Below are 25,174 nucleotides of genomic sequence, written 5' to 3' on the forward strand. Positions count from 1 at the left end.
AATCGGCACCCCCGCCATCGTCGCCCGGCATTGCTGCTCACGGAGCTCCGCCGCGCTCGTTGAGCTTCCCTCTCCGGCCGTCCTCCGTCCAAATCGAGTCGCCGATGAGCTTCCTTGCGACCCACTCAAGCTCTCCGAGCTTTTCCCCCTTCGGTTCCGGCCTTGACGCCGCCGGTTTGACGCCGCGCCGCCGCGGGCGCTCCGTGCGCCGCCGCCGCACGCCACGTGCCGCCTCTGCGCGAGCTTGCTCGCCACCGCCGCACGCCCTAGCTCCGCCTGGGTCCCCTGGCCGCGACGCACACCGCCTCCGCCGCCGGCCGGCCATGGCCGGGCCGGAACACTGCGCCGCCGCAAGCCCCGCCATGCGCCGCCGCGGCCGCCACGCGAGCCCCCTCCCTGCGCCTCCCCGCGGCTACCCCCCTGCTCCGCCCTGCGCTAGCCCCGCCGCGGTGCCCTGGCTGCGGCCGGGCCAGCCCCCACCGCCGACGAGCCGTGGGCGGGCGGCAGCGTCGCCACAGCCGCGCCAGGCCATGCGCGGCCGAAGCAGAGGAGGGGGGCGGGCTGGGCTCCCTGACGTGTGGGGCCCAGTCGTCAGCCCCCTCTTTTAGTTTTTGTTTTTTTTTAATTTTCCTTTGTTTATTTTGGCTGAATGTTTGATAATTGGTAGAAAAATGCATAAAAATGCTAAAAATGCAAACCAAATTTTGTTAGTCTTCTTAAATCAAGATCTTCAGAGGAAAAATACTTGTGATGGTGAAATGTCATTTTTACCCCTGCTAAAATTATGGTTTGAGTTTAAGCTATTTTATTTTGTATGGGTTGTTCTATTTGTCTAAAAATCCTGAAAATTTTATGGTAGCCTACTCTTTGCATGTGTAGTCTACTGAAAAAGTTTCAGGTGCATAGCCTGTGTACATGTTTGTGGATCTATTGTTGTTTGATTTCCTTTTCTAGAGTTAAAGTAAATACTTTTATATATCAGTAATTGTTGGTAATTTATTTATGCACTCCTTATCAGTAGTAAAGCTAGGGTTTGGAGATAAAAAAGTAAAGGGTAAATGTGTTGATTCGATTGGGATTACCTCAATCTGCCGTGACCCTTCATATATATATGGTGGGGAGGTCTGTACCCGTTAGGAGTCGTAACCCTAACAAATTTCGTGTCAAAATACAACTCCTAACTCGGATTGGCTGTTTCGGACCGGTCTGACCGATCTCTGGGCCGGTCTGACCGCCCTGGACCGGTCAGACCGGGGTGCAGATCTTCCAGGAGGCATAACTCCCTCATCCGGACTCCGAATTGGACGATATATATATGCATTTCGATCATCTCGATGAGATCTATGCAATAGTGCAATCCAATTGGCATTTTGACAATATTAACCAGACCGATCTGACCGGTTTATTGGACCGGTCTGATCGGTTCGCCCAGATTGTCCATCAAACTCGGTATTTGCCAATTTTGGATGTCAACACCTCCTCCCCGGCGTGGAGCACCCACGCCGGTCAGCTGCCTCCGCCCGCGGTCGGCTCGGCAGCAGGGGAGGGTGGGCGGCGGTGTGGAAATAGGGAGGCGAGGGAAGGTGCGCGAGAGGTGGGGGGAGGGCAGGGGCGCCGGAGCGCAAGCAGGAAGCCGCGCATCGGGGGGGGGGGGAGGCAGAGGGCAGCGAGGAAAAAGCCACCGCTTACTAGCAATGCGGGCTCAGGGAGGCGTCTGGGAGAATTGAGTTTCACGTTGTTCCGGTGATTCTGGGGAAAGCCGTGTCCATAAAATCAGATTTTAATCACGACGTTTGGGTGGGATTCTAACATTTTCCCATCGAGAATCCGCTTATAAGCGGAAACAAACAGGGTCAACATCTTCTGTTTCTGAAAGCTGATCAGGACTGGATGATCGAGTTCATGTCTGTGTCTGAACCGTTGAACGTTGATCCGATTGCTCTGTACGGGTGTCGGTACGGTTTCCTTAGTGGTGGCATGCTCATGCCGGATCCTGCACATCTTGTCTTTTCTCCGGCGAAGTGTTGCTCTTTTCCCCGCACGGCCGAACCTAACCGTTCTGAGCTGAAGCTGACGGCATCGATCAGGCGATCAGCAGCAAAGATCGCTGCAGTTTGTGGATGGCGATGTGTTCTCTGTTCTCGATGGCAGTCGACCATCCAGGATCCAGTCTTCGGATTTTCCACGATCACGAAGATACTTGCATCCACACGCAGCTTTCCATGAGTACGAAACATGCGTTCCCATCTGGTCCATACCACATGAGACCCGTGCTTACTTGTACTAAATGGCGTTGCTTTCCCTCGCTAATCTCAGTACTGGAGAGCTTTTGTCTCTGTCTTGGTGTGAAAGGGCTGTGCTTGAGACTTATAGGTCAACTCTGTCCATGAGACTGCTTCGCCGATTTACTTTTACAGGCGCTGCTGCATCAGCTCGCCATCTGAGTTGCAAATGACGGGCCTGCAGTTTAATACTCTGTCAACTGGAGTTGTTTCTTTTTAAGATCTGTCAACTGGAGTTGTCAACAGTGGTGGTAGCACTGTAACCAGGCTGCCCCAGACCGTCCTGCCGACATCGCTAAAGTTACCAGAAATGTCTGTGCCCTGCGTTCAGACATTGTACCATCAAAATTTCCTGGAGGGAACAAGCTGTTTCTACATCAAAAACTACTGTAAATGAAGCTGGCTTTCCTTTCAACAGGAGAGGTGATAAATCTGGGCGCGTTCAGAGATTCGTTGCAGTTATTCTACTAATCTTTTCTTTTGTTATACTACTATTCCCAAAAGTTCCTAGAGTTTTTTTTTCTTTTTCTTGCCAGAATTGTCCATGCTCTGTGTTTTCAGACTTTGTGCCAGCAAACCTTTCCTGATGGTACTAAGCTCTCTCTCCATTAAAACAAGGAAGATGATTTTAATTTTCGGTAAAAAAGGAATGTACTTAGCAACCTGCCTTTGCTTTTATGAGATGGAGGTGACAAACTGCGAGTATCAGAGATTAACAGCAATTACTGTGCTACTCTGTACTGTAATCTGGTGTATATTGTAGGCAGACAGCAGTAAACCATACCAATCAAAATAAACCCTTCCTGGCACTTTTCATCAATTGAACAGTTTGATCCGATTCAGAATTCTACTGCGCCGTGCTGATCATTTCAAAATTACACGTACTTGTAGGTGCCACCGGATAATACATGAAGCTGCTCCATCAGGTTTCTTTTATGCTCCCTCGATTCCTCGGAGTTTTATATCTCTGTAATTAAACAAAGAACGACCCGGCTGCTGCTACCCCTCTGACCGTGGTCAATTCAAAGATCTCCTTGAGCTTTTTTCTTGTTCAGATAAATCTCTTTTGTGCTGCCGGGGACAGCTCAAACCAAAGCCAAATAATATGAGTCCACATGGAAGATCAAGAGAGAATCTGATTCCAAGATTGGAGAGATGAAAAAAAGATCTGTTTAACTAATTGATTGATTGCTCAGCCTGGTGGCAAAATAGCCTCGTACAAGAATGATCATACAGGCTACAGTCTCACCAAACCTGAAAAATGATGGTAATGAATCTTTGATTCAAAAAAAAAAGCAGAACAATCTCAAATCCTATCAACCAATCACCTACTGTATATTCGAACCTACGTATGTATGATCCCCCTTGTTCTGTTCCCTCCCTTATTACAAAAGAAATGAGAAAGAATTGCCCTCTGTTCTCCACCCGACAAATTTACCATGACTAGAACGACTACACTTACACTCCTAAGATGAACAAAAAAAGCTGTGATTGTTGAGCCTTGCGGCGCCTTCTTTGCTGATCCGGCCGAGAAATGAAGCCGCTTGCTTCTCCTCTTCTTCTTCATTTCAACAGGAAGCCGGAGCCGGCGCCGCTGTTGCGGTGGAGGAGGTTGTGGGCGATTTCGTCTCGCGCGGTGACGGCTGCCTGCGAGCGCACAGGGTTCTCGGCGACCATGTCGTCGTCGAAGATCTGGAAGGCGTTCTCGGGGTCGACGGCGTCGCCGGCGCGCTCGCAGATGTTGTGGAGCACGCAGCAGGCGCCTAGCACCACGGGCAGGTCCTGCAGCTTCACCTCCGTGCGCTTCTGGAGGCAGCCCCATCGGGCCTTGAGGCGCTGGAACGCGTCCCTCGCGACGGCGCGCACGCCGTCGACCCGCTCGTTGAACACGTGCTGCGCCCACGTCATGTTCTGGTGCGTGTAGGGGACCAGCAGCCAGTCCATGAGCGGGTAGCCCGCGCCGCCGACCACCCACTGGCCCTGCAGGCGGCCCGCGGCGCCGCGCTGCGCGTAGAGCGCGGAGCGGTCGAGCACGTCGGCGTCGGACATGGAGCCCGGCCAGCCGATGCAGACGTCGGTGAAGGCGCCCGCCGCGTCCACCACGCCCTGCACCGTGATGGAGTAGGACGTCTTCTGGTTGCGCTCCGTGTGGCGGCGGTTGTAGTAGGCGGCGACGTTGGCCTTGGGCGCGATGATGGGGATGTGGGTGGTGTACATGGCGCCGACGACGTTGGCGATCCCCGACGCGGCCTCGAACTGGGCGGCGACGTCCACGGGGGCCTCCGGCCACTGCACGGCCTTGGGCATGAGCACGGCCTTGATGGCGGCGCAGACCTCGAGCACGAGCTTGTGGCAGGTGGAGATGCCCAGGCCGAAGCGCTTGGAGACGAGGCGGAGCGGCTCCCCGGTGGCGAGGCGCCAGATGCAGACGGCGACGCGCTGGCGGACCGGGATGGCGGCGCGGAGCATGGTGTCCTCCTTGGCGACGGCGGCGCCCAGCTCCTCGCAGACGGCCTCGAAGGTGGCCCGCGACATCCGGAACGCGCGGCGGAACTCGTCCTCGGGGCACGCCGGGCTGCTCATCCGGTCCCACCACTCGTGGTCGCGCTCCTTGACCCAGAGCCGGCGGCCGCCGCCCCTGCCCCCGGCCGCGGCGGACGAGTGCTCGTGGTCGCCGTCATTGCTGCCGCCGCTGTTCTCCCGGGAGCTGGTCGGGGACCGCTGCCGCTTGACCCCCGACGCCTCCCCTTCCGGCGCCAGCTGGTACTCCGCGCTCCTCTTCCTCGGGTCCGGCATCGCCACCGGCGCCGGCGCCGGCGCCGGAGCCGGGAACGCCGCCGCCTGGTCCTCGCAGAGGTGGGTGAACCAGGACGTGAGGTCCTCGCCGGCGGGCAGGTCAAAGAAGGAGCCGAACTGCGCCTCGGTGTACGAGGTGCTCATCTAGGACTAGGTGTGCTCGATGGAGGCTGTAACAAGGAATCGCCGGAAGGATCCAAGTCGTGCGGGTTCTGGATGGTGATCGATCGATCGAGCTTCGCTGTGATGTCGAGGTATGGATGAGGAGTGATCTGAAGAACTCTGAGGGGGGGATCTGCTGGAGGTTGGATTGGGGACGGCAGGAGGAGACGCGGGGGAGGAATATATAGGTACCGGGGCGGAGGAGCACGCGGTTTCCCGGAGGAAGGTGAGGGGGAAGGTGGCTGACCGCGCGGGGCAGGCGAGCGCAACCGCGGCCTACGCGGCTGGGGAGGACGGAGAAAGCGAGTAGCGCGAGCCGAGTGGCAGCTCGTGTGCGTGTGCGCCAGCCAGCAGCGAGGCTTCTCGGAGTTAGAGTAGACGCGCGTCCGCCCCCGTCCCTATCCGCGGAGCCAATCCGATTGGTCGGTATCAGCGGGTGAGGAGACGGGGGTGCTGCGCTGGGCCGGTGGGGCCGGGCGCTCGCTACTCGGTTTGCGAGTTTGCGTGGGGGGCAGACGGGTGGGACCGCGGCGCGGCGGGGCGTGGGGCCTGTGGGGCCGAGCGCTCGCCACTCGGCTGGCCTGGCGCCGTCGCTTGGGTCACCCGGCGGTGTACACACGAGCGCTGTGCTCTGCTCTGGGCGGCGACGGCGGCGGCTGTTCCGTACGGGGCGGGGCTATGTCCACGCTTTATTCAATTGCCACGGTGTGGGCGGGCGATTTGACTGCCGTAGTCCGGGATCTATCTATCTATATATCTTATAAGTGCAATAGTTATTAATAGATATTTCTCTCATATGTGATGAAGCCACATCATCATTTTATTTTCACCATTGGATCTGAATGAAACCTCATATCCTAGCCTTCCACAACCCACTAAGAGTTCTTACTTTTTTACTTGCTTTTATTATTGTCATATGACGGAATTAGCAACAAAACGTCAAAAAAATAATGTATATGCTAACACCCCTCATTAATTTTTATCACACCCATTCCTAACATCCAATTATACTATAGTAAGGATCTCGATGGTGGAGAATCCATAACCAATTCAAAATATCTACATTCGTCCAATTAAACATAGGTACCAAAACCATTAAACAAAATATATTCTTTCCAATTATCAACATTTTACAAAACTGTGTTGCCCACACTTATTTTTTTTTAAAAAATCTCTTGCAAAAAATTCACTTATCCAAAGAGAGTCAATGCAAAGTCCAATTTCTTGCTTCACAAAATAATGCAGACATTTCCATTTCAACATTAAAGCGTCCTTATCGTAACAATTATGGTTCCTCTTTTATCAGTTTTAGCAACTTGAACTTCTTATATATACATCAACTTCAGTATTTTAGCATTTCTTATACACAACCATGCCATATATCTCCAATGCTAAAATTAGCTGCAACTTCATAACTCTATCTTTTCAGCCCACTCAACTTCAATAATTTTGCTCTAAAATCCCGCAGCAACGCGCGGGGTATTCAACTAGTTATTTTATTATTTGGCTAACAAACAGAGCTTCCACGTTCGCTCTCAAGATTTAGAAATTCTCACGTTAATCGGAGAAAATAAGAAAAATAAAAATTACTCACCACTATTATTATAATAATAAAAATAGTCTAAAATACTCTGTGTCTAATTAAAAATCAACCACCAATACTATTATAATCTTTAAGTAACGCGCTGCGCCTCATCCCCAAAGAGCTGTCGCTCAAGATCGTGAGCAAGATCGAGGCCGGCGAGCGGTTCGCCGTGTCCGCGGTGGTGCCCCTGTGGCCGGAGGGCGTGCCGGAGAGCGGCTCCGTGCAGGCCATCCTCGACTGGCAGCGCCGCACCATGGAGATGATGTACGTGGACATCACGGTGGCCATCCGCGCCAAGGGACTCCAGGCCGACCCCAGGGACAACCTCACTTCTTCTGCCTCGGCAACCGCGAGGCGCCGGCCCCAGGTGAGTACGCGCCGCTGGAGCAGGCGAGGTGCTTCATGATCTACGTCCACGCCAAGACGATTATCGATAATTTGCTTCGATCGTTCACGGTCGATTTGATTTCAAGACCATCATCGATTGGACAACAAACGAAGTCTCCACGTTCGCTTTCAAAGTCTAGAAATTTCCACATTATCCATTTAAATGATTTATTATGAATTTAAATATTTTATTATGTAATCAAAAGAATTATTATGTAATTATCTGATTTATTATGTATTTAAATAATTTATTGTGCATTTAAATGATGTATTATGCAATTTTTCATTAAAACCTATTGGCACCGGTTGACATTTTCAACCGGCACCAATGTCTTTGGACAAAAAAAAAGGGTGATCTGGAGCGAACCCGGCCCGCGGCAAATAAATATCTTTGGCTTTCCATTGAGCTATGTTGAGATTTCAAGTTTCAAGGCGGCAAAACATAAAAAATACTACTGAAAATAGCCTAAGGCACTAGTTTTCTGATTCCAACCGGTGCCTTAGACCCTTTTCATTTTCCGCCCGTTGAGATTTTTGGCACCGGGTATCACCCGGTGCCTATGGCTTTCCATTGGCACCGGGTGCCGAAAACATGGATGGCACCATCAGATCGGCTTCATGTCTCCTTTGCTAGTCAATCAGAAAATGCTCAACGAAAATTACACGGAAACGTGCCAAAACATGTACGATTCGTTGATTAGGCAAAATTACAAATCCTATATGTAAGCATCTAGGCCCTCTAGGTATGTTTCGGTGATTAACGACAACCATTATTGTGACTAATGAGTTTGTGCGGCTTAATGAATTATTATCGCTCATTGGATCATGTGTTAAAGAGGCCCCTAAATTTCATTATTCAAAAAGGCAATCTCGGTATTCAACTCAAGTATATAATAAGACTAAGAATCTTTCTAGTCCCAAGTGTCGCAAGGTTGAGAAGGACACTTGGGTTAGTATAGGTCGCACTATTAAGAGGGGTTAAGGCCAAGTAACTTGAGCATGGACATGGTCAATCAAAAATGGATGCACACTATGGTCACTCAGGTTCTTAGAAGTTCAAATAAGTGGTTTTCAACTTATATCTCAAGAATATTTGGATTTCATTCAAGACTCAAATCAGAAAAGGTAAAATCAGAAAAAGTCTATACACCGGTTTAACCGCCGACTCCAATTTTCTATACGTCGGTTAAACGCAGTTATCAGAGTCTGGATAAGTACATACACCGGTTAAACCGACGATATTTGAAATTAATGTCGGTGCAGTTGACCAGAACGTTGGTTTTTTTTCCCAGGGATTTCTAGTTATCCTCACCGGTTAAACCGACAATATTTGAAATTAAACGTCGGTGCAGTTGTCCAGAACATTGGTTTTTTCCAGGGATTTCTATAGGTTATACTCACCGGTTAAACCGACGATGGATTTGAGTTAGCGTCAGTGCAGTTGTCCAGAGTGTTGGTTTTTCAGTTGATCAGTGAACAACTACACTCACCGGTTAAACCGATGCTACGTCGGTTAATTTGCCTGAGTTGGAACGGCTAGTTTTCGAATTGGGTAGTTTACATTCATCGGTTAAACCGACGATGACTTTTGGAGCACCGTCGGATTAACCGGCGTTGCGTACTTTTCTGGCAGCTTTTCTCCAACGGCTCTATCCGCGTGAGCTGCCTAAATATACCCCTCCAATGGGTCATTTTGAAGTCTCTTGACACCAGACAACACTCATACACTTATACTATTGTTGAGAGCCACCTTAAGTTTCATATTCCACACATTTGATCATTCAATCATCTAAGAAGCAAGACTAAGGACTTGAGTAGAGAGAAGCTTGTGTGCATTCGTTCTTGGTGATCGGTTCTTACTCAAGTGAAGGCCCTAACTTGTTACTCTTGGTGATTGGCAGCACCTAGGCGATCTTAGTGATTGAGGTGTTTCTTCTGGAGATTGCCAATTATTGTGGGAGCCCGAAGAAGTTTGTATGTGGCTTGAGCTCCACCACGCCGGAATGGTGAACGGAGACTCTTAGTGAGCACCCTCGTCTCGGTGACTTGGGAGGTGACAAGACTCTTAGTGAGTGTCACAATGTGGATTAGGGGTGTATGCCAACACATCGACACCACTGAAAAAAAAATCCGGTCGTCTCTTGCCCACTCTTTACTTTCAAGCACTTACTTTCATGCATTTATTCATGTGATTGACCTTAGAGATCATAACTTAGCTCTACCTTACTTAGTTTCATATCTTGTTGTATTCTTTATAGCTTGTGTAATTTGCTTAGTTAGCCGGTTGGTGAATTGAGCCTTACTAGTATTGCATAGGTTAATGTTGCTTTACTTTGCTTTAAAAATTTTAAAAAGGCCCAATTCACCCCCCTCTTGGTCCATCGATCCTTACACTATATATTCATACCATATAACTTTGGATAAGTCTTGGTCGACTCAATCCTCTGTTATATTACTAAATAAATACTAAGTCGTCTAATGCATGTATGTATATATTCTATCTATATCTACAGTTATCATTGGATTTTACTCATACTTTCCGTAGAGACCGGCAATTTTATAGTCTTTGACTCAACGAGAAATCCAAAGTCCGTAATCCAACATATCATAGACCCCTTGAACAGGTAAGTTCAGTTTGCATAATCAAGTTCTTTTTCTGTTAATAACAATTTCTGAATATCAAACTTAACTTTGACCGCAGGGTTTGGAAAAAATTTGTGAAAAAAAACATAGGACGTGGTCAATGGAGACCCGAACTGAACGTTAAAATGGATTATCCGGTATGTTGATTCGCAAAGATTTATCTAGTTAAGTAATTTCAAATTATTCTAAATTGAGTAATTTATTTGTTTCTCCTTAAGTGTGCGAGACAACAACAAAGAACTGATTGGTGCGGGTCCTACGTATGCGATTGCTTACACATCATGACTCCATGCGGGAAGCCTATTACGGAGGACATTGCTTACACATCATGACTCCATGCGGGAAGCCTACTACGGAGGACATGAGAGTACGTCCAAACCGTTCACTAGTACATTTTCATAATTATACTAACGCACATGATGTTAATATATCAGTCTTTTTTGTTCTAAATGATAGATGTCTCAAATGAGGGATCAATGTTACACTACTGATCGGATCAAGGCCGTGTGCGAGCAGCTCGCCGGATTCATTTTGAACGAGATCCTGGATCCTAGAGGCGAGTTCTACCACGACGGTCACATCCATAGAGGACTTCCATCGACCTCCTGAGGGGCCCAGTAGTTGGACTACAAACATAACTTGTACATTTGTATATATTTCTAAACGTGATGCCTTGATGTTTGTATATTTGTAAATATATTAGTTCATCTAATTAGCTTAATTATATACTTGTATTTCACTTTTAATTAGTTTTAAATATTATCTGAAAACGAACACGTATATAGGACCAATGAACGTATACTACTGTAGAGCTCGAGTGTGTTTAGCAATTATAAAAGAATAAATAGTAATAAATAAAACAAACAAAACTGGAATACGGGAAAAAAAGGTCATTGGCACCGGTTGGAAAGACCAACCGGTGCCAAAGCGATTGCCACTGCGTCAGTGTGGCAACCGCTCCGGTGCCAATGGAAGGTTAAGGCACCAGATTAAATACCCGGGGTCTTAGGAAGATGTCATTGATCTCGATTTGGGGGAACCGGTTGGAAAACCGGTGCCTAATGGTGTTTCCAACCGGTTCCATGGCGTGTTTTCTAGTAGTGTTATTATCTAGAAACATGTGTATTTGAATTAATTTTGATAACAAAAGAAAATGGAAGGTCGAGGCGAGCGCATGTGGGACTTGATTGGTTTACCACGGCAACTTGTCGGAATTCGACCAGAAGGAGGCCTGCTAACGGGCGATCATAAATTAGCAGGCCCCAAACCAAAGTCTGGCCAGACCCAAATTAGGAATCCCATAACATCTCCTTCCGTTGTTTGAACGCGCGACTTCATCTGAACTCGAGAACAGTAGGCAAAATCAGGAATTCGGAAATACCCTTGATGTGCAGCGCATGGCACAAATGGTTTCCAAAACTTGGCGACCTGGCATCATGTCTTATCGGACGGGTGACTCATGACTGGGTGCACCATCATTGGATGGTCGGATTTTTTTTTTAAATTAAAGGCAGGAGCACTGCCATGTCATATAAGAAGAAGGTGCCTCATATTAAAGGAAACAAGACCAAACCATACAATGCTAAGTTTAATAGGAAAAACCGAGCGAAAATTAACACGACGCCACACCACCACACCCTGGGAGAGGAACCTACAAGAGACTACCAAAGCAAGCGCCGTCATTCAACGTTGTTCCACGCCAAAACTGGCGCAGCCCGCTGCAAGCCTGGATAGAAACCACAGCTCCTCCATCATAGCACTGTCCTCCTCATGCCGCACGCACATAGTCGTCGATCTCCCAGCCGCCACCGCGAAGCAAAACCAAATATTGACCCTCGAAGACACCTCAACCGCGTGGGGGCCTTACCACATCCACCGCCTCACAACACAGAAGCAAAACCACCTTAAAGCGACACTCCGCCGCTGGACACTACTTCGCCAAGACTTGCTAAGCCGCCATGGTTTAAAGATTAACCTTGCCACCACCGGAATCACCACCGCACCACAAACGCCGACCCAAAGCTAACAGCAACCATGAGCCCTCAGCACCACCAAACACAGCCACGAACGAGCCACCACCACCCAACGGGCCACCCCCACCCATGGCCGCCTTCCCTCACCATTGGCATCACAACACTGCCGCAAGCCAAACCCGACGCTCGTCCACGAGTGGACAGGGTTTTCACCCAGAGACCACACATGCAACAGGTAGAGCGGCTTCACAATGGCGCCCCCAATGGGAAGAACAACGCCTGAGGGCGCCGTCACCAAGGCTTTCGCCCGGAGCAAACACCAACCTGTTGCACAAACACAGCCCACCCCACGCCAACGAGCGGCGGCAGTGAGCCAGGGGGCGACACTTGCGACAGACAGACCTTCTCCAAAGCCACCACGAAGGCTACGCCGGAGTGGTGGCCCGGCACGCCCCGCCGCACCTCCATGATGCCCCGCGGCGCATTCCAGACCACCCTGGCCCAACCACCATGGCGGAGCTGCAAGCTCCAGCCGAAGACAGGAAGAGGAAAGAGGGGAGCAACACGCCGGCCTCCCCCACCACCACCTCCGCCTTCACTGCCGTCCGCCGCATGGCCGCTGCGCACAAGGCCGCAGGACGTCGAGCCGCCAGCCACCCGCCGCAGCTGCAGCACGACCGGCACGCACCACAGCATAGGGGGCCGCCAGGCACCGCCGCGGCCATGGCCGCCGCACTGCCAGCACGCGCAGATCGAGGCTCGGGGGCACCAGATCCGCCCACCTGGGCGGTGGATCTAGCGAACAGAGCCTCCCGCGCCGACGAATTCCGGCGCCGCCGCCTTGCATCAGATCCCGTCGCCGCCGTTGCTGAGGGAAGGCCGCCGCCGAACTCCTGCCCCCTCCACCACCCCGGCTCCTCGTCCGCAGCCCCGCCGTGCCTCGCCGCGCCGCACCGCGACAACCCCGCCATGGCCGGCCGAGCTCCCTCCCTGCGCGAGCATCAGACGCGCGCACGAGCGTCCGCGCGGCCCATCTCCGGCGGCGGCGAGGTGGCGGAGGGAGGGGTGGGGCGGCGGCGGCGCAGGGGTTGCGCCCACCCGAGTCGTCCGCGCGGGGGACGACGCGGGTGGATAGGAGTTCGCTCGCCCGCCCCGTGCGTCGGATGGTCGGATTGAACTTTCATGTTCACATGACTACCCCTTTGGGAGAGGAAAAACTTGTTTTAATTACTGCTCCATTTGCGTTTGATCTGCCAGTTCCAGCACCGGGAGTATACCACAACTTTCAGCAACACGGCGGCCACTAAAAAAGGTTAAAAATTCCTTGCCGTGTAAACAATAATACTAGTAAGCTAAGGATAAATCCGTTTGCCGATACCACCCGGAATGGCAACCCCAGTCAACAGTCGCCTCTCCGGCCTCCCCATCGCAGAGCGGTGGCGCACGCCAATCCTGAGCCGGGGTGGGATTAGGCCTTAGAGACAAGGCGGTTAGCGTTTAATTATCGGCGCGTCCTTAACGACGGGAGGAAAGGGCCGGCCAGCTGCAAGGTCATCACCGTGTCCGCGGGGCGGTCACGTCGCGCGCGAGCTTTGACGGCCGCGGGGACCAGCGGCCGCGGACGGGCACGGACGGCCGTGACGCCGCGCGCGTGACGTCGCGAGGTGATGCGCCACACGCTTCCGAGGCGTGCACGCGTCGGTCTCTCTCTCCCTCCCCGCGGCCGCCCGGGCCGGCCCGCTCGCGCTGACGTCGCTGTCCTCGGCCCGTGACGCCGTGTCCGTCCGCTCGCTCTGACCCCCCATCCTCCGTTCCCCCGCGACTCCGCGGCCGCAACCTGTCCCTGTCCGCTCGATGCTCATGCTCCGACGCTGGCACGCTGCCTTCCTGCATCTTCTTCACAGTTTGCCAGTCTCTCTAAACTGAGAGCATTCGCAATAATTAGCTATTTAACTAGTTAGATTTGATGTGGTAAGAAAAAAAGTAAAGAGAAAGTAGTCACTCAAGAATGAACCGTGTGTCCAATAGTATAAAATAATTTTTTTTCTTTTTCACTTTTAAATTATCAAACTACGTAGCTAGTATTAAATTATTATCATTACGGACACCCTGAAAGGCAAAGGGTTGGATGATTGATTGGATCTGCCCGCAGCTACTGTTTGTCGTATGGTCGCGGCTATGGCGTTACGCTGCTGCTTCGGAGCGGCGCTTTGCAGCTGGTCTCTTTTAAACGGATGGTGTTAGATCGTCACGGTTCACTAACTGTATGTACGGCATGATGTGCGGATAACCTCAATCACCAATCATGCTAATCCAGGAAAACCAATCATGAATACCTCTCGGCCTTGGATTCACTACTTTATTTGTATGTTACTACCAAGGAAGAGTGTTTTCACTCAAATCACCGTCTGGATTTTTTTTTCTAGTGACTGTCTTTTTAGCAATTTTGAAACGATTCTGAGAAGACTAGTATGACCTCAGCACAAGGATGACTCCTATAAATGGGAAAATTGACGATAAAAAACACACGATTTTTTTTTCCATTCAGCATTCACTACCGACTGGCTTGTCACCGTGACACCATCTAGATCCATCGGGCATCGGCGCCGTTCTTCTCCAGACGCATGGCAGCCAATCGACCAACACCTGCTGCATTCCCTATCAATTCATCGTGCTCCCACGGTGGCCGGTGCAACGACGGCGACACTTCCCGTCTTGTCCTGCTGCCCGCCGACCTCGTACCTGTCTGTACACATACGGATATACCTAACCTGCGGCCTGAATTCACCTGCGCAAGAAGCATGCGTATCGCTAGAGTATCGAGTACTGTTGACTTGAATGTGCTGGGCATCTCATCAGTCATCACCGGTCTCTGCTCCAAGCCGTTTTTTGCGAATTGACGGGTGCCAGCCGCCAGGCCGGTCGCGGCCTGCACTCGCGCGCACGATCCCCGGTTCCCCACGGGCCACCACAGGCATGGCGAGGGTGGCCGGCAGGCGGCAGGTGCCGCTCCTGCGTGCGCGGCCGTATACGGGCCACGCACGTAGCTGCACACGAAGCCCGCGGCCGACGCCACGCCAGTTCGGCCGTCGCGTCACGTGCCCAGGTGGCGGTCCACGCGTGCGCCGCGTACCGGTGTGTTCGGGGTCGGAACTCGAACCGGCTGCTGCTCCGAGAGCGGCCGGGTCTGGGGGCGGGGCGGGCGGCGGGTGCACCGTGCACGTCGTGCTCCGAGCCTCGCCGGCCGCGCGGGTCGTCGGTTGCCGTGGTAGGGAGCCGGATGGAGACCAGTAAGAACACAGCGCCGCGACTGGGGCGAGACGACCCGGCTGGGGAGGATAGGAGTCCCCGGTCGCGGCGGGGCCTCGGCGACGGCGACCGTGACCGCCGTTCCGACGACGGGCCGACCCGGCGCGCAAGCCTCGCCGCCGATGCTCTGGAGTCTGGACGGCGCCCGCCGATTCCTGTCTGGCCTTTTTCTGTCGTCATTCCCTCTCGCTTTTGGAACTTTTTGCTTGCGACTACTGATTAGGGAGACTGGGGGAGAGCAAGCAGCCGTGTCGGCGGCGTGGGAGCGGTGGAAATTCGCAGCACGCTATCCGAGCTGAGCTTTGACCGGTCCGCCGGGGTCGCGCTCCCGCGACATGAGAGCAGAGCGGGCACGCATGGCTGAGGGTAGCGGAGACGGCTCGCAACTCGCGACGCGCGAAAGAGCCGGATGGAGTGTTTGCCCTGGGACGGAGCCGGCGAGCTGGAACGGTCATGGCGGCGGCGGCCGCCGGCCGGCGAGCGGCACCTGCAGGGCTCCTGTCTGCAGAGCGTACGGGGCAGGGGAGCCGTTCTGAACTGCCGCCGGTCGTTTTTTCTTCCTCCAAGTTGGAGGCGGCGTCGGAGGCACGGATCGCACCTGAAGTGTGCGGCACGTCGAAGTTTAGTTTCAGTCACCTTTTCTTGATTTGTCTTGTTCAATATTGGATGCCGGGGTTTAGGCAGCAACGGTTTTTATTTGCGTCGGGATCTTGATTTTGGTGTTATTGTCGGGAAAATGTACCAAGTGCAGTGCAGATCTTTGTCCCGGTGTCACTAACTCGGGCTCTGTTTAGTTTCCAAAAAATTTTGTATAGTACAAATCATATCGAATCTTCAGACATATGTATGAAATATTAAATACAGTTGAAAGAAATAACTAATTATATAGTTTAACTGTAAATGACAAGACGGATTTTTTTAAGTCTAATTAATCCATGATTGGATATTAATTATCAAATATCAACAAAAATACTACAGTACCTAAATTCAAAAAAAATCGCGAACTAAACATGGTCACAAGTAGTGTTCCTCATTTGTCTCCCCTGTCGTGCCTATTTCTTAAGAAATTCAAGCGCAACAGCGCAAGTTACCGGACCTTCACATAATCAAAAAGGAAGTCACGTCAGCTATATGTTATAAGCATAGCCGACAAATGACTCGTACTCACTCCGGTCACGAATAAGCGTCGCTTTGTATATTGATACGGTTATTGAAATATAACCTAAACTACTGTATTTTTTTGTTGCAGTGTATTATAACGTATAACAAGAGTACACTGATAGTCTGATAGGGAACTGAATTTCCATGCTAAATCTACTCGTACTACTTTGAAATATTTAACCTCACACTTTCTAAAGAAATTAATTATCAAAATTTTAGTTGACTTGAAGAAATCAAACCAGACTCTCTCTGTTTTTTATTTGGGTTAGTTGGAAGGATACCATTGCAATTTTTAAGAGTTGGAGATATACCACTACAATTTCTAATATTAGAAATATGCTACTCTCATATATCTTTTAACATTTTAGGCCCACATGCAGATTATGTATTTCTATTGCTTTTCCGTATAGACTGTATTGCCCTTTGCTCATCCCATCTGTATGTCGTGTCAGTTGTAGGGCCGTCCGAGACCCTGCCGCGGAGAGCAGGGCACTGCCGCGCGCAGGCCAAAGTTGCCGCCCGCATGACCAAACTGCATCAGTGCAGTACAAAAAAAATCATGATGACTTCTTGTACAAAGGCACTGTTTAGTTCCTAAAATTTTTCAAAATGTCCTGTCACATTAATTTTTTGGACACATACATGAAATATTAAATAGAATTTAAAAAACAACTAAACAACTAATTGTACAGTTTAACTGTAAATGATAAGATGAATCTTTTGAGCCTAATTAGTCTATGATTGGACACTAATTAACAAATAAAAATGAAATACTACAGTAACTAAATCCAAAAAATTTCGCCCCGTTGCGGGGCGGCAGGAGTTTTTCTGCAAAAATTTTCACTGAGATTTTGCGCTGAGGCCCCTAGAGGACCGGTCGCCCGGCAGCGTAGCGGCCGGCCCCCCAGGCCGCCCCGCGGCGGGGCGGCAGGCCCCGGCCGCCCGGCAGCGGGGCGACCGCCTCCTAGAGGCCACCGGCCGTCGTTTGCTTCACCAAGAATTCAGAAAAAAAATCTCGATTTGTCGTAATACTATTAATATAACATATAATGGTCTAACAGTTCATTGGTACTACAAAACACTACAAGAAACCATTTATTCTATGACGGAACAATTTCGTCATAGATTGTTAAAAATTCGTCATAAAATTATTTTTGTGACGTTTTTAGGTAGCGTCATGTATTGAGCGTCACAGATTAAATCGGGTGATGTTTTCTTTAAAAATGTCACAGATTGAAGCAATCCGTGACGTTTCTTAATTGTCATAGATTAGGTTTGAGCCCGCGCAGCCCAACCCAGGCCCAGTATTTGTGACGAAAATAAACATCACAAACTACGTCATGGATTAAATTATCAGGTGATGTAGTTGCAGACATGCATGGTGACATGGCAACTATTGCCGACATGGATGGTGACGTGACTGATGACGTGTCTGCTGACATGGACATTGACTTTTCATTCATGGCCCATTTATTAATTGGCCCAATTTAGAAGTGGGTCACAGGCTCAAAGTTTCAGCCCTTACATATAAAATAACTCATGTACACAGCCCATATAAACACAACAGATTAAATATTTCATTCATTACATGAAATAAGTTTTGATCCATCTAAGCATATACATACAAGAAAATAAGTTTTCATTCAGCATGAAACCATAGTCTTAACTTTTAATCTAGCACAAGATCTTACAATAATTGCACCATGGCAATTTTCAACCAGTCCACTACGAAACTAGCAGCAACAGCATGCAATCTCAAAGACCACCTTACCCTGTAGCTTAAACATGCTCATATCTGACTTAGAACAAGCCATCTGACCCTACACAGTAGACGCAATCACCATAGGTGCCTTGAACGATCTCCATCCTGAGGGAAAACATAACACAATTCAGTCCAGATCACACTAAACAAGAGATTAATCATGAATATATATAAATGGTCCTCCCAGCACTTGTAGTTTCAGTATAGCAAAATAGTAGTTGAGAACACCTCTGATCCAAAGTTCTAAAAATAGACATAGCAAAGTCATGCAGGAGCATATCTAGAAATATTTCTTAGATTCTATCCATGCTAAACCAGTCCATTCTATCCTATTAGTTTACCCATCATATTATTAGTATAGACCCTGCACATAGGAATACTAGAATCTCAAATTCAGAAACAACTTGGCGTAATCATGTTACAAGTATAGATCCAAAATATATCAATGTTCAAGAACACTATCTGACAGTAATCTCACTCACTGAAGATAAAGCATGTGCATTTGATAGTGGCCATAAAAACATAAGGTCTAAAATAATCTATATAAGTGGAGAAATTATTTACTTCAAAAGCCATCTATAGAAATGCTACAAAAGTGAAAACTGAAAAGTAACATAGGCTCAGTTTGTTCACACAGCATCAGTAGTTTGTTCACACGGCATCAGTGGCATCCAGAATACATAGTAAGAAGAAAACAAAATCACCAATCAGATATACACACTATGAAATCGAAAGTGACATGCATACAGGGATTGAAGGAAAGGTTTTTCTTCATTTCTTTACCACAGCAGCACAAATGAATCCAACTGGGCGACATATCAGACAGGGAAAGAGGGGAAAAAGATCTGCAATTCTGCATAAAGAAGTAAACATTTTACTCTCCGAGTCTAAAAGAAAATGAACCAACATGCAAGAAAAAATAGATCTGAGCACTAGGAACTCGCCTTTTTACCTCTGACCAAGCAAAGACCATAGATCCCAGTCGTGTACTGCACAATTGAGAAGAAATCGTGAGGGATTTTGCATCCAGTAATGGTGCAAGTGAAGTAAAATGGCTTGAATCGAATGGGGAACAAAAAAATCAGGGGGATCCACTTGCCTGTGCGCACCAGGGGAGCAGAGAAACCACCACTGCAAAGAAGAAATACAGGAGATGAAGAGAGTGGAGGGTAGATGACATGAAAGCGATAGCAGAGAGGAGGTGAGACAACAAGAAAGCAAAGAAGGGGCAGTCGGGACTGCGCGTCGATGAAGGTGAGCAGGTGCGCGGCACCAGGCTCGCATGGCCTGGACGGCACCCGGGCGGACGAGCAGGCCCCAGGCTTGCGTGGAAGGGGCGAGCAGGCCCATGCGCTCACAAGCAGGCGGTCGCGTGGCTCGGGGCGTGGGCGACCGTCGCGCGTGCCGGCCTGGCTCGAGTGGCCGAGAGGCCAGCTTCTTGCAGCACCGCCTTGCAGCACGAAGCCGAGGAGGCGGCCGGACCTGGGCCCGCCATGGCTGGATCTTGCTCCAGCCATGCCCCCATGGCTGGGCGCCGGGGAAGGGATGGCGAGGGGGAGGGCGGGTGAGGTGAGGAGATGGCGAGGCTAGGGGGCTTGTCGGCGTGGAGGCGCACTAACAGGAGGATAGGGTGGCGACGGACGGCGGCGGGGCCACAGAGGATCTGAGTGGGCGGTGTTTGTGGAGAGTGAGAGGAGTGGATCTGAGGAGGGACAGGAGGGAGAGAGGAGCGAGCTTGACGGGGGAAAGGGATAAAGGAGGGTGCCGCTCGCCGGAGCTCCAGCTAGCCCGGCCCTCGTCCGGCCGGTGGAGCTCGCCCCGTGCAGATCTGAGGAAGGAAGGGAGAGAGGAGGATTTGGAAGGAAGTGGGGAAGAAGCCGCCGCCACCATAGGGAACAACAGGAGAAGGGAGAGGAGGTAGGGTTTAGGGCCTGTTTGGCTCCAGAACTTTTTCCAAAAGTCCCTATCACATCAAAAGGAATCTTATTATTTTATATTATTAAATAAAATCTGTTTATAAATGTTTTTTGACAGCTGAGTGCTTTTTCGCGAGACGAATCTAATGAGCCTAATTAATCGATGATTGGCTACAGTGATGCTACAGTAACCATTCGCTAATCATAGATTAAGATACATCATTAGATTCGTCTCGCAGTTTAGCCCCAGGGTTCTGCAGTTAGTTTTATAATTAATATTTATTTAATACTTCTAAATACTAAAAAGTCCCTAGGACTTTTTTGAAGTCCCTCAATCTAAACACCCCCTTAGCGTGCTCCGGTGACTCTCTTTTATACCATGAGAGCGTGATTCAAACCGTTGGATCAGAGATGAATGGTCAAGAATTATTGGGCCCGGTGGGCCGCTGAAAAACAGCCCATATTTATCGCAATTAGATGGGCCGAAATCAGACCCGTCTCAATAGACTTCACCGTTTAATATTTTTTATTTTATTTTTTAAATTTAAAGCACCTTGTGAAGTAAATTGTAAAACAATATATCTTGTATACTCTAATATATTTTTTAAAAAGTAATATACTACATCTAAGTTGTTGCGTATGAATCTCAACAGTTACAGAACCGGTTTGCTATTTTTTATAGTTTAAATGAATTTCTATGTGCTTATCAAAAATAATTTCAAATTGAACTATGTCTAGCTCAAATAAGATTCAAAAAATGCAAAAAAATTATATTTCAGATCATATATTCTATTTTATCTCATATACTAAAAATATATGAAAAACTCAATTGTCTTCTAGGGACAATTCAAACTTCTACATCCAAATTAGCACATAATAATTATAATAATATCTAAATTTGGTCTGAAAATTCTACAAATTGGAATGACAACATATTTTTGGTCGTTTAGCTTCCCATAAAAAAATCAAGTAGTTCTAATAGTATGTCACAATACATTGTTCACAAATGGATACTTCTCTCACATAGTTTCATATATCTCAAGTCAAACTTTGAGATTTGAATACCTCATAACATGTTCGAACTTGTATGCACCTCAAATTTAGACACCACCTCATGTTGACCATAACATTGAAAAATATCAAGTTACATTAGCAATTGTTATGCAAAAACATGTTTTTCAATTCTCTATTTAATTGGAATAAAACATGTATTACGAAAACAATCAAGATATAATAATTAACATACAAACAAAAGCCAATAAATAAAAGATCCTGATTTTACAAAAATTCAGAAAAAAGAACCATCAAATTTGGAGTTCATACGAGGAAGAAATACTAATTACAAAATTTAATTTCGGATCAAAAAGAAAAAGATGAATCACACATCAGTTCTTCATTGTAGGGCCACGTCACAACACTAGTATATAAAACAATTATTATCCAACATCACCACAAATAAAGGCCCGGCTCATTGGTAGGCCACCCGAGTCTTATCGCCATGCCCCGGGTTCGAATCCCCGCTGCTCTCTGTGCCTCTTTTTTCTTCAAATTATTAAAACATGAGATACTAGTCTATAAATAGGACAATACCATTCATCTCTGGTATAGAGCAGTTGGTAGGGCTTGCGCTTCTTATCTTGAAGATCAGAGTTCGATGCCCTATTAGCTCACATTTTTTTATTTTTCTAAATTAAAGCACGTATATTAGTATATAAAGGATAATACCAAACTTTTTCACAAATGAAGGTGTAGAACAGTGTTATGGTGCGGCGGCCTGGTCTTGGAGACCATGGTTTGAATGCTCCATTCTCTCTTTTTTCCCCCAATTTTTTATCGTTACTTTTTTTGGTGAGCAGCTCTTTGTTTTTTTTAGAATTTTTTTCTTCCATCACAAGCAAATAAAGGCAACTTATTTTGTGACGATTTTAATTTTCAATCCATGACGGTTATCAAAGGTTCGTCATAGAAACTGGGCCTGAATTGGAGCCCAAATGGGCCATTTGCAAATCTGTGACGATCTCTGAAAACGTTACAAAAATTTCGTCAGAATTCGTCACAGATTAAATGGTTTTCTTGTAGTGAAAGTGTGCTTGCATTGCAAGGTAGCATAAATGAAGTTTGAGTACAAAATATGAAAACCAAGACGACAGGTCCATAATAACAATAGAGAAAAAAGTGGCAACAACTAACCACCCCTACCATGCCGACCTCTCTTACGTTGTGCATGTACGTGATCTGTAGGGTAGCTATGACGGTCTGGTGGCCTCACGTCTCTGCCAGGACGGCGTAACTGAACCAGAGGTGTATGCAAGCTGGGATCATCGCTCTGGGCAAGCGTAGCAAACAACCATGTAAAGTCGTCGAAGGAGGCCTCGTCGTTGTCTTGAGACCACCCTACGGATCACAAAAAAACCTTTTTTAAGCAATGTTAAATAGGTGAATGCAATTCCGTACAAATGATTGTACGTACCCTGTATTGGAGGTGGTGGTGGTGGTGGATAGGAATAAACTCCTTGATATCCTCCTGGTGGCGGCATAGGGTGATATGAAGAAGGCCCCGCTCCGATAAACTGTTGTGATCCTGAGTGTAAATAGTAATGTATGAGCCTTCGACCATAAAACATAAGCAAATAAAATTATGCACCATATAATTACCTAAAGTCCCTGCAGCTGGTGTCATAGAGGTAAATTGGGTTCCTTGAAACGAAGCCCCTTGCGAGGCACCTGACCCTCCATAGGACTGAGAACCGGGATACCCGTACCCTGTGTGGAGTCGTACTTAGATATTGCCTGCCGCTCCGCTGTCGGGCGACCGGTCCTCCAGGGACTTCAGCGCAAATTCTCCGCGAAATTTTTTGCAGAAAAGCCCCTGCCGCCCCGCAGCGGGGCGACCAGGTTCCGGCCGCCCGGCAGCGGGGCAGCCGGGGTATATTCCTGTAAATTTTGAAAATGAAAATATATTTTTGTAAAAAATACAAATAAAAAACCGCCAACCTTTTCTCCTTGATTCTCTCACCGGGCCCTCGTCTATTCTCCTGGAGAATCTTGGGCCTAAAGTCGTTCATGCATGCACCCATTGGTTTTTTATTGGAACTTTTTTATTTATTAGTCGAAGTCTATAGCTCCATATGTTTTTAGAGCAAGTATTATAACAAGATGTAAGCAGACTAAATGCTGAAGTGGAAGAGAGAGGAGAGAAGAGAGAATAAGCAGGTTGTAAACTTACAAATAAATTTGACACAAAAACCAAAAAACTTTGTGAGAAAGATAAATAGGCTATATATTAATGATGAAGGACTAACCACCATCACTTTGTTCGGCTGCTATACTTTGGGCTGCTCTCGGCTAGACGCCTGGACCCATTTCAGCCAACGGCAGCCTTCCAGCAGCCCGCGTCCAGCAGCCGTCCAGCCAGCCGAACGATGTGTGTATAAGTGGGCTGGGAGGTAGACTGAAAGTATCTTTACACCCAACTGCAGCGTGGGTAAATTAGTAACCTTGCTCTTATGCTTGCTTGGACTGCTCTGTACAACCACAACATGTGAATTGGCTGTAGCCTGTAGGTACAGTTTTTACTTCTTTTATTTTCCTTGGGCTCTACTGTCCCTGAGGACTTTGGGCCTAAGTTCGAGCATACTTTTTTTTTTCTAAATGGAAGCCCATACGTCTGAGACAAAGCGGGAGAATAAACTCGGGACGGACCTTCTTTTTACTGTGGGAGCTTATGTCCGGATGTACCACTGCTGCTCGGCCTGGCCGCACCAACAAGGCAACAAGCTAGAGCTTCAAATCATCGCGCGCGCGCGCGCGCTCTCTCTCTCTCTGCGTGTGTGTGGAAGAAGAAAAACAGGTGAAAAATCTTCTGAAATTTCAGACCGGGAGAGAAGGTTCATTGGCCTTGGCACGACGAGAAGACGGTTGTTTGCTTAAACTTAGCGTTACGCCGTAGCAACTCATTACCCCTCTCCACCTCCTCCTGTACGTGTCGGTCGCGCGCACCGCGCCGGCCCCGAGCCCCGAGGGTCCAACAGGCAACAGCTAAGGGCTCGATTGGTTGGTTGCGTGATCTTAGCCTGGCTCGTATCTGTGAGCCAGGCTCGTGTGAGCCAGGTTGAGTACATACAAATTCTCATGTTTGGTTGTGTGTATGTGTCTAGACTGGTTGAGAAGAGAAGGTGTTTGGTTACCTGCATGTGTCATGTTGCATGAAATAAGATTAGAAAAAATAATTGATTTGATAATGTTTAGCTTATGGAATTGTGTTTAATTGATTGGTAATTCACCTTTGTAAAGCTTAATATAGTTTAAAATATATTAATATACATATACTAATCATGTACTAATAACATCATTAGTAGACTAATACCTAGCTCCCGCGAGCCAGGCCGGCCAGAAACGGCCGATTCCGGCGTTTCCAACGAGCCAGGCCCAGCCTCTGCAGCTGCACGCGGGGAGCCAGGCCTTGCCCAATGCCCCCTCTGCAGCTATCCAATCACTCGCTGCATGCATCCGGGGAGCCTGGCCGGAGGTTATGCACCAACCAATCAGCCCCGTCCCGGTTCACCAGCACGACACGATCGCTGCGAATGCGTCCGAGTCTGAACGTGACAGCGCAGCTCCCTCCTCTCCCGACACATCGTGCATCTCCCGCACCGCACGCATGCCGCAGCAAGAGACAGCCTCGCGGCCGATCTGGACCGTCCATCACTCCATCTCCCGGCCACCCCTCGGGGGCCCGCCGCCGCGGCTGCCACGTCGCGCCTGCAAGCCTGCCAGTAGGGGTGGTAATGGGTTATGACCCTAGTGACCTCTTCACAGTTCAATAAGATCTTTAAATTTTTTAGTTCAAAATTATATAAAATTAGAGTCTGGCTTTTAGATTTTCTAGTTCAAAATGTTGAGCCCTTTACCATCCCTACCTGCCAGAGGTGGCAGAAAAAACTACTGGAAATAGGATGGATCGATCAGAATCCGAGAGAGAGACTGGTTGTTACCTCTGACCTCTCAGAGAGGGGGGGGGGGGGATCTGGCACGGCATGGCAGATGGGCATAGAAAACCCCCGGCTCCTCGTGCGTCGTGCCGCCGTGGCCTGCTGGCATCTGAGCCGGGCTGGCACGCACGCACCTGCAGCTTGCGGGCTGCAGGCCGCGGCGCAGAGCAGACGGATCCGCCTCAGAGTCAGCCTGTCGCAGACTCG

At 48.9% G+C, this 25,174-nt stretch overlaps 2 protein-coding genes and 1 pseudogene across 4 annotated transcripts; 1 reads left to right on the forward strand and 2 right to left on the reverse strand.

Moving 5' to 3' along the window:
- Positions 1-3,438: 3,438 nt before the first annotated feature.
- Positions 3,439-5,576, reverse strand: LOC120674121 (protein ANTAGONIST OF LIKE HETEROCHROMATIN PROTEIN 1-like). The gene has a single exon (XM_039955243.1). It carries the CDS (start codon positions 5,220-5,222, stop codon positions 3,846-3,848), a length of 1,377 nt encoding a protein of 458 aa, XP_039811177.1. The 5' UTR covers positions 5,223-5,576; the 3' UTR covers positions 3,439-3,845.
- Positions 5,577-14,238: 8,662 nt separating this feature from the next.
- LOC120677042 lies at positions 14,239-14,366 on the forward strand (annotated as a pseudogene).
- Positions 14,367-17,853: 3,487 nt separating this feature from the next.
- On the reverse strand, positions 17,854-19,975 carry LOC120674181. 3 transcript variants are annotated; one of them, XM_039955320.1, is made up of 4 exons: positions 19,160-19,975; positions 19,013-19,049; positions 18,844-18,913; positions 17,854-18,165 (listed from the first exon to the last, which is right to left on the reverse strand). In XM_039955320.1, exons 1-4 carry the CDS (start codon positions 19,575-19,577, stop codon positions 18,136-18,138), a joined length of 555 nt encoding a protein of 184 aa, XP_039811254.1. In that variant the 5' UTR covers positions 19,578-19,975; the 3' UTR covers positions 17,854-18,135. The 3 variants fall into 3 exon arrangements, with proteins under 3 accessions (XP_039811254.1, XP_039811256.1, XP_039811257.1); XM_039955322.1 differs by having other exon boundaries at positions 18,808-18,913; XM_039955323.1 differs by lacking the exon at positions 18,844-18,913.
- Between the last annotated feature and the right edge of the window lie 5,199 nt (positions 19,976-25,174).

The sequence above is a fragment of the Panicum virgatum genome, chromosome 5N (assembly GCF_016808335.1).
Source record: "Panicum virgatum strain AP13 chromosome 5N, P.virgatum_v5, whole genome shotgun sequence".
Taxonomy (NCBI): domain Eukaryota; kingdom Viridiplantae; phylum Streptophyta; class Magnoliopsida; order Poales; family Poaceae; genus Panicum; species Panicum virgatum.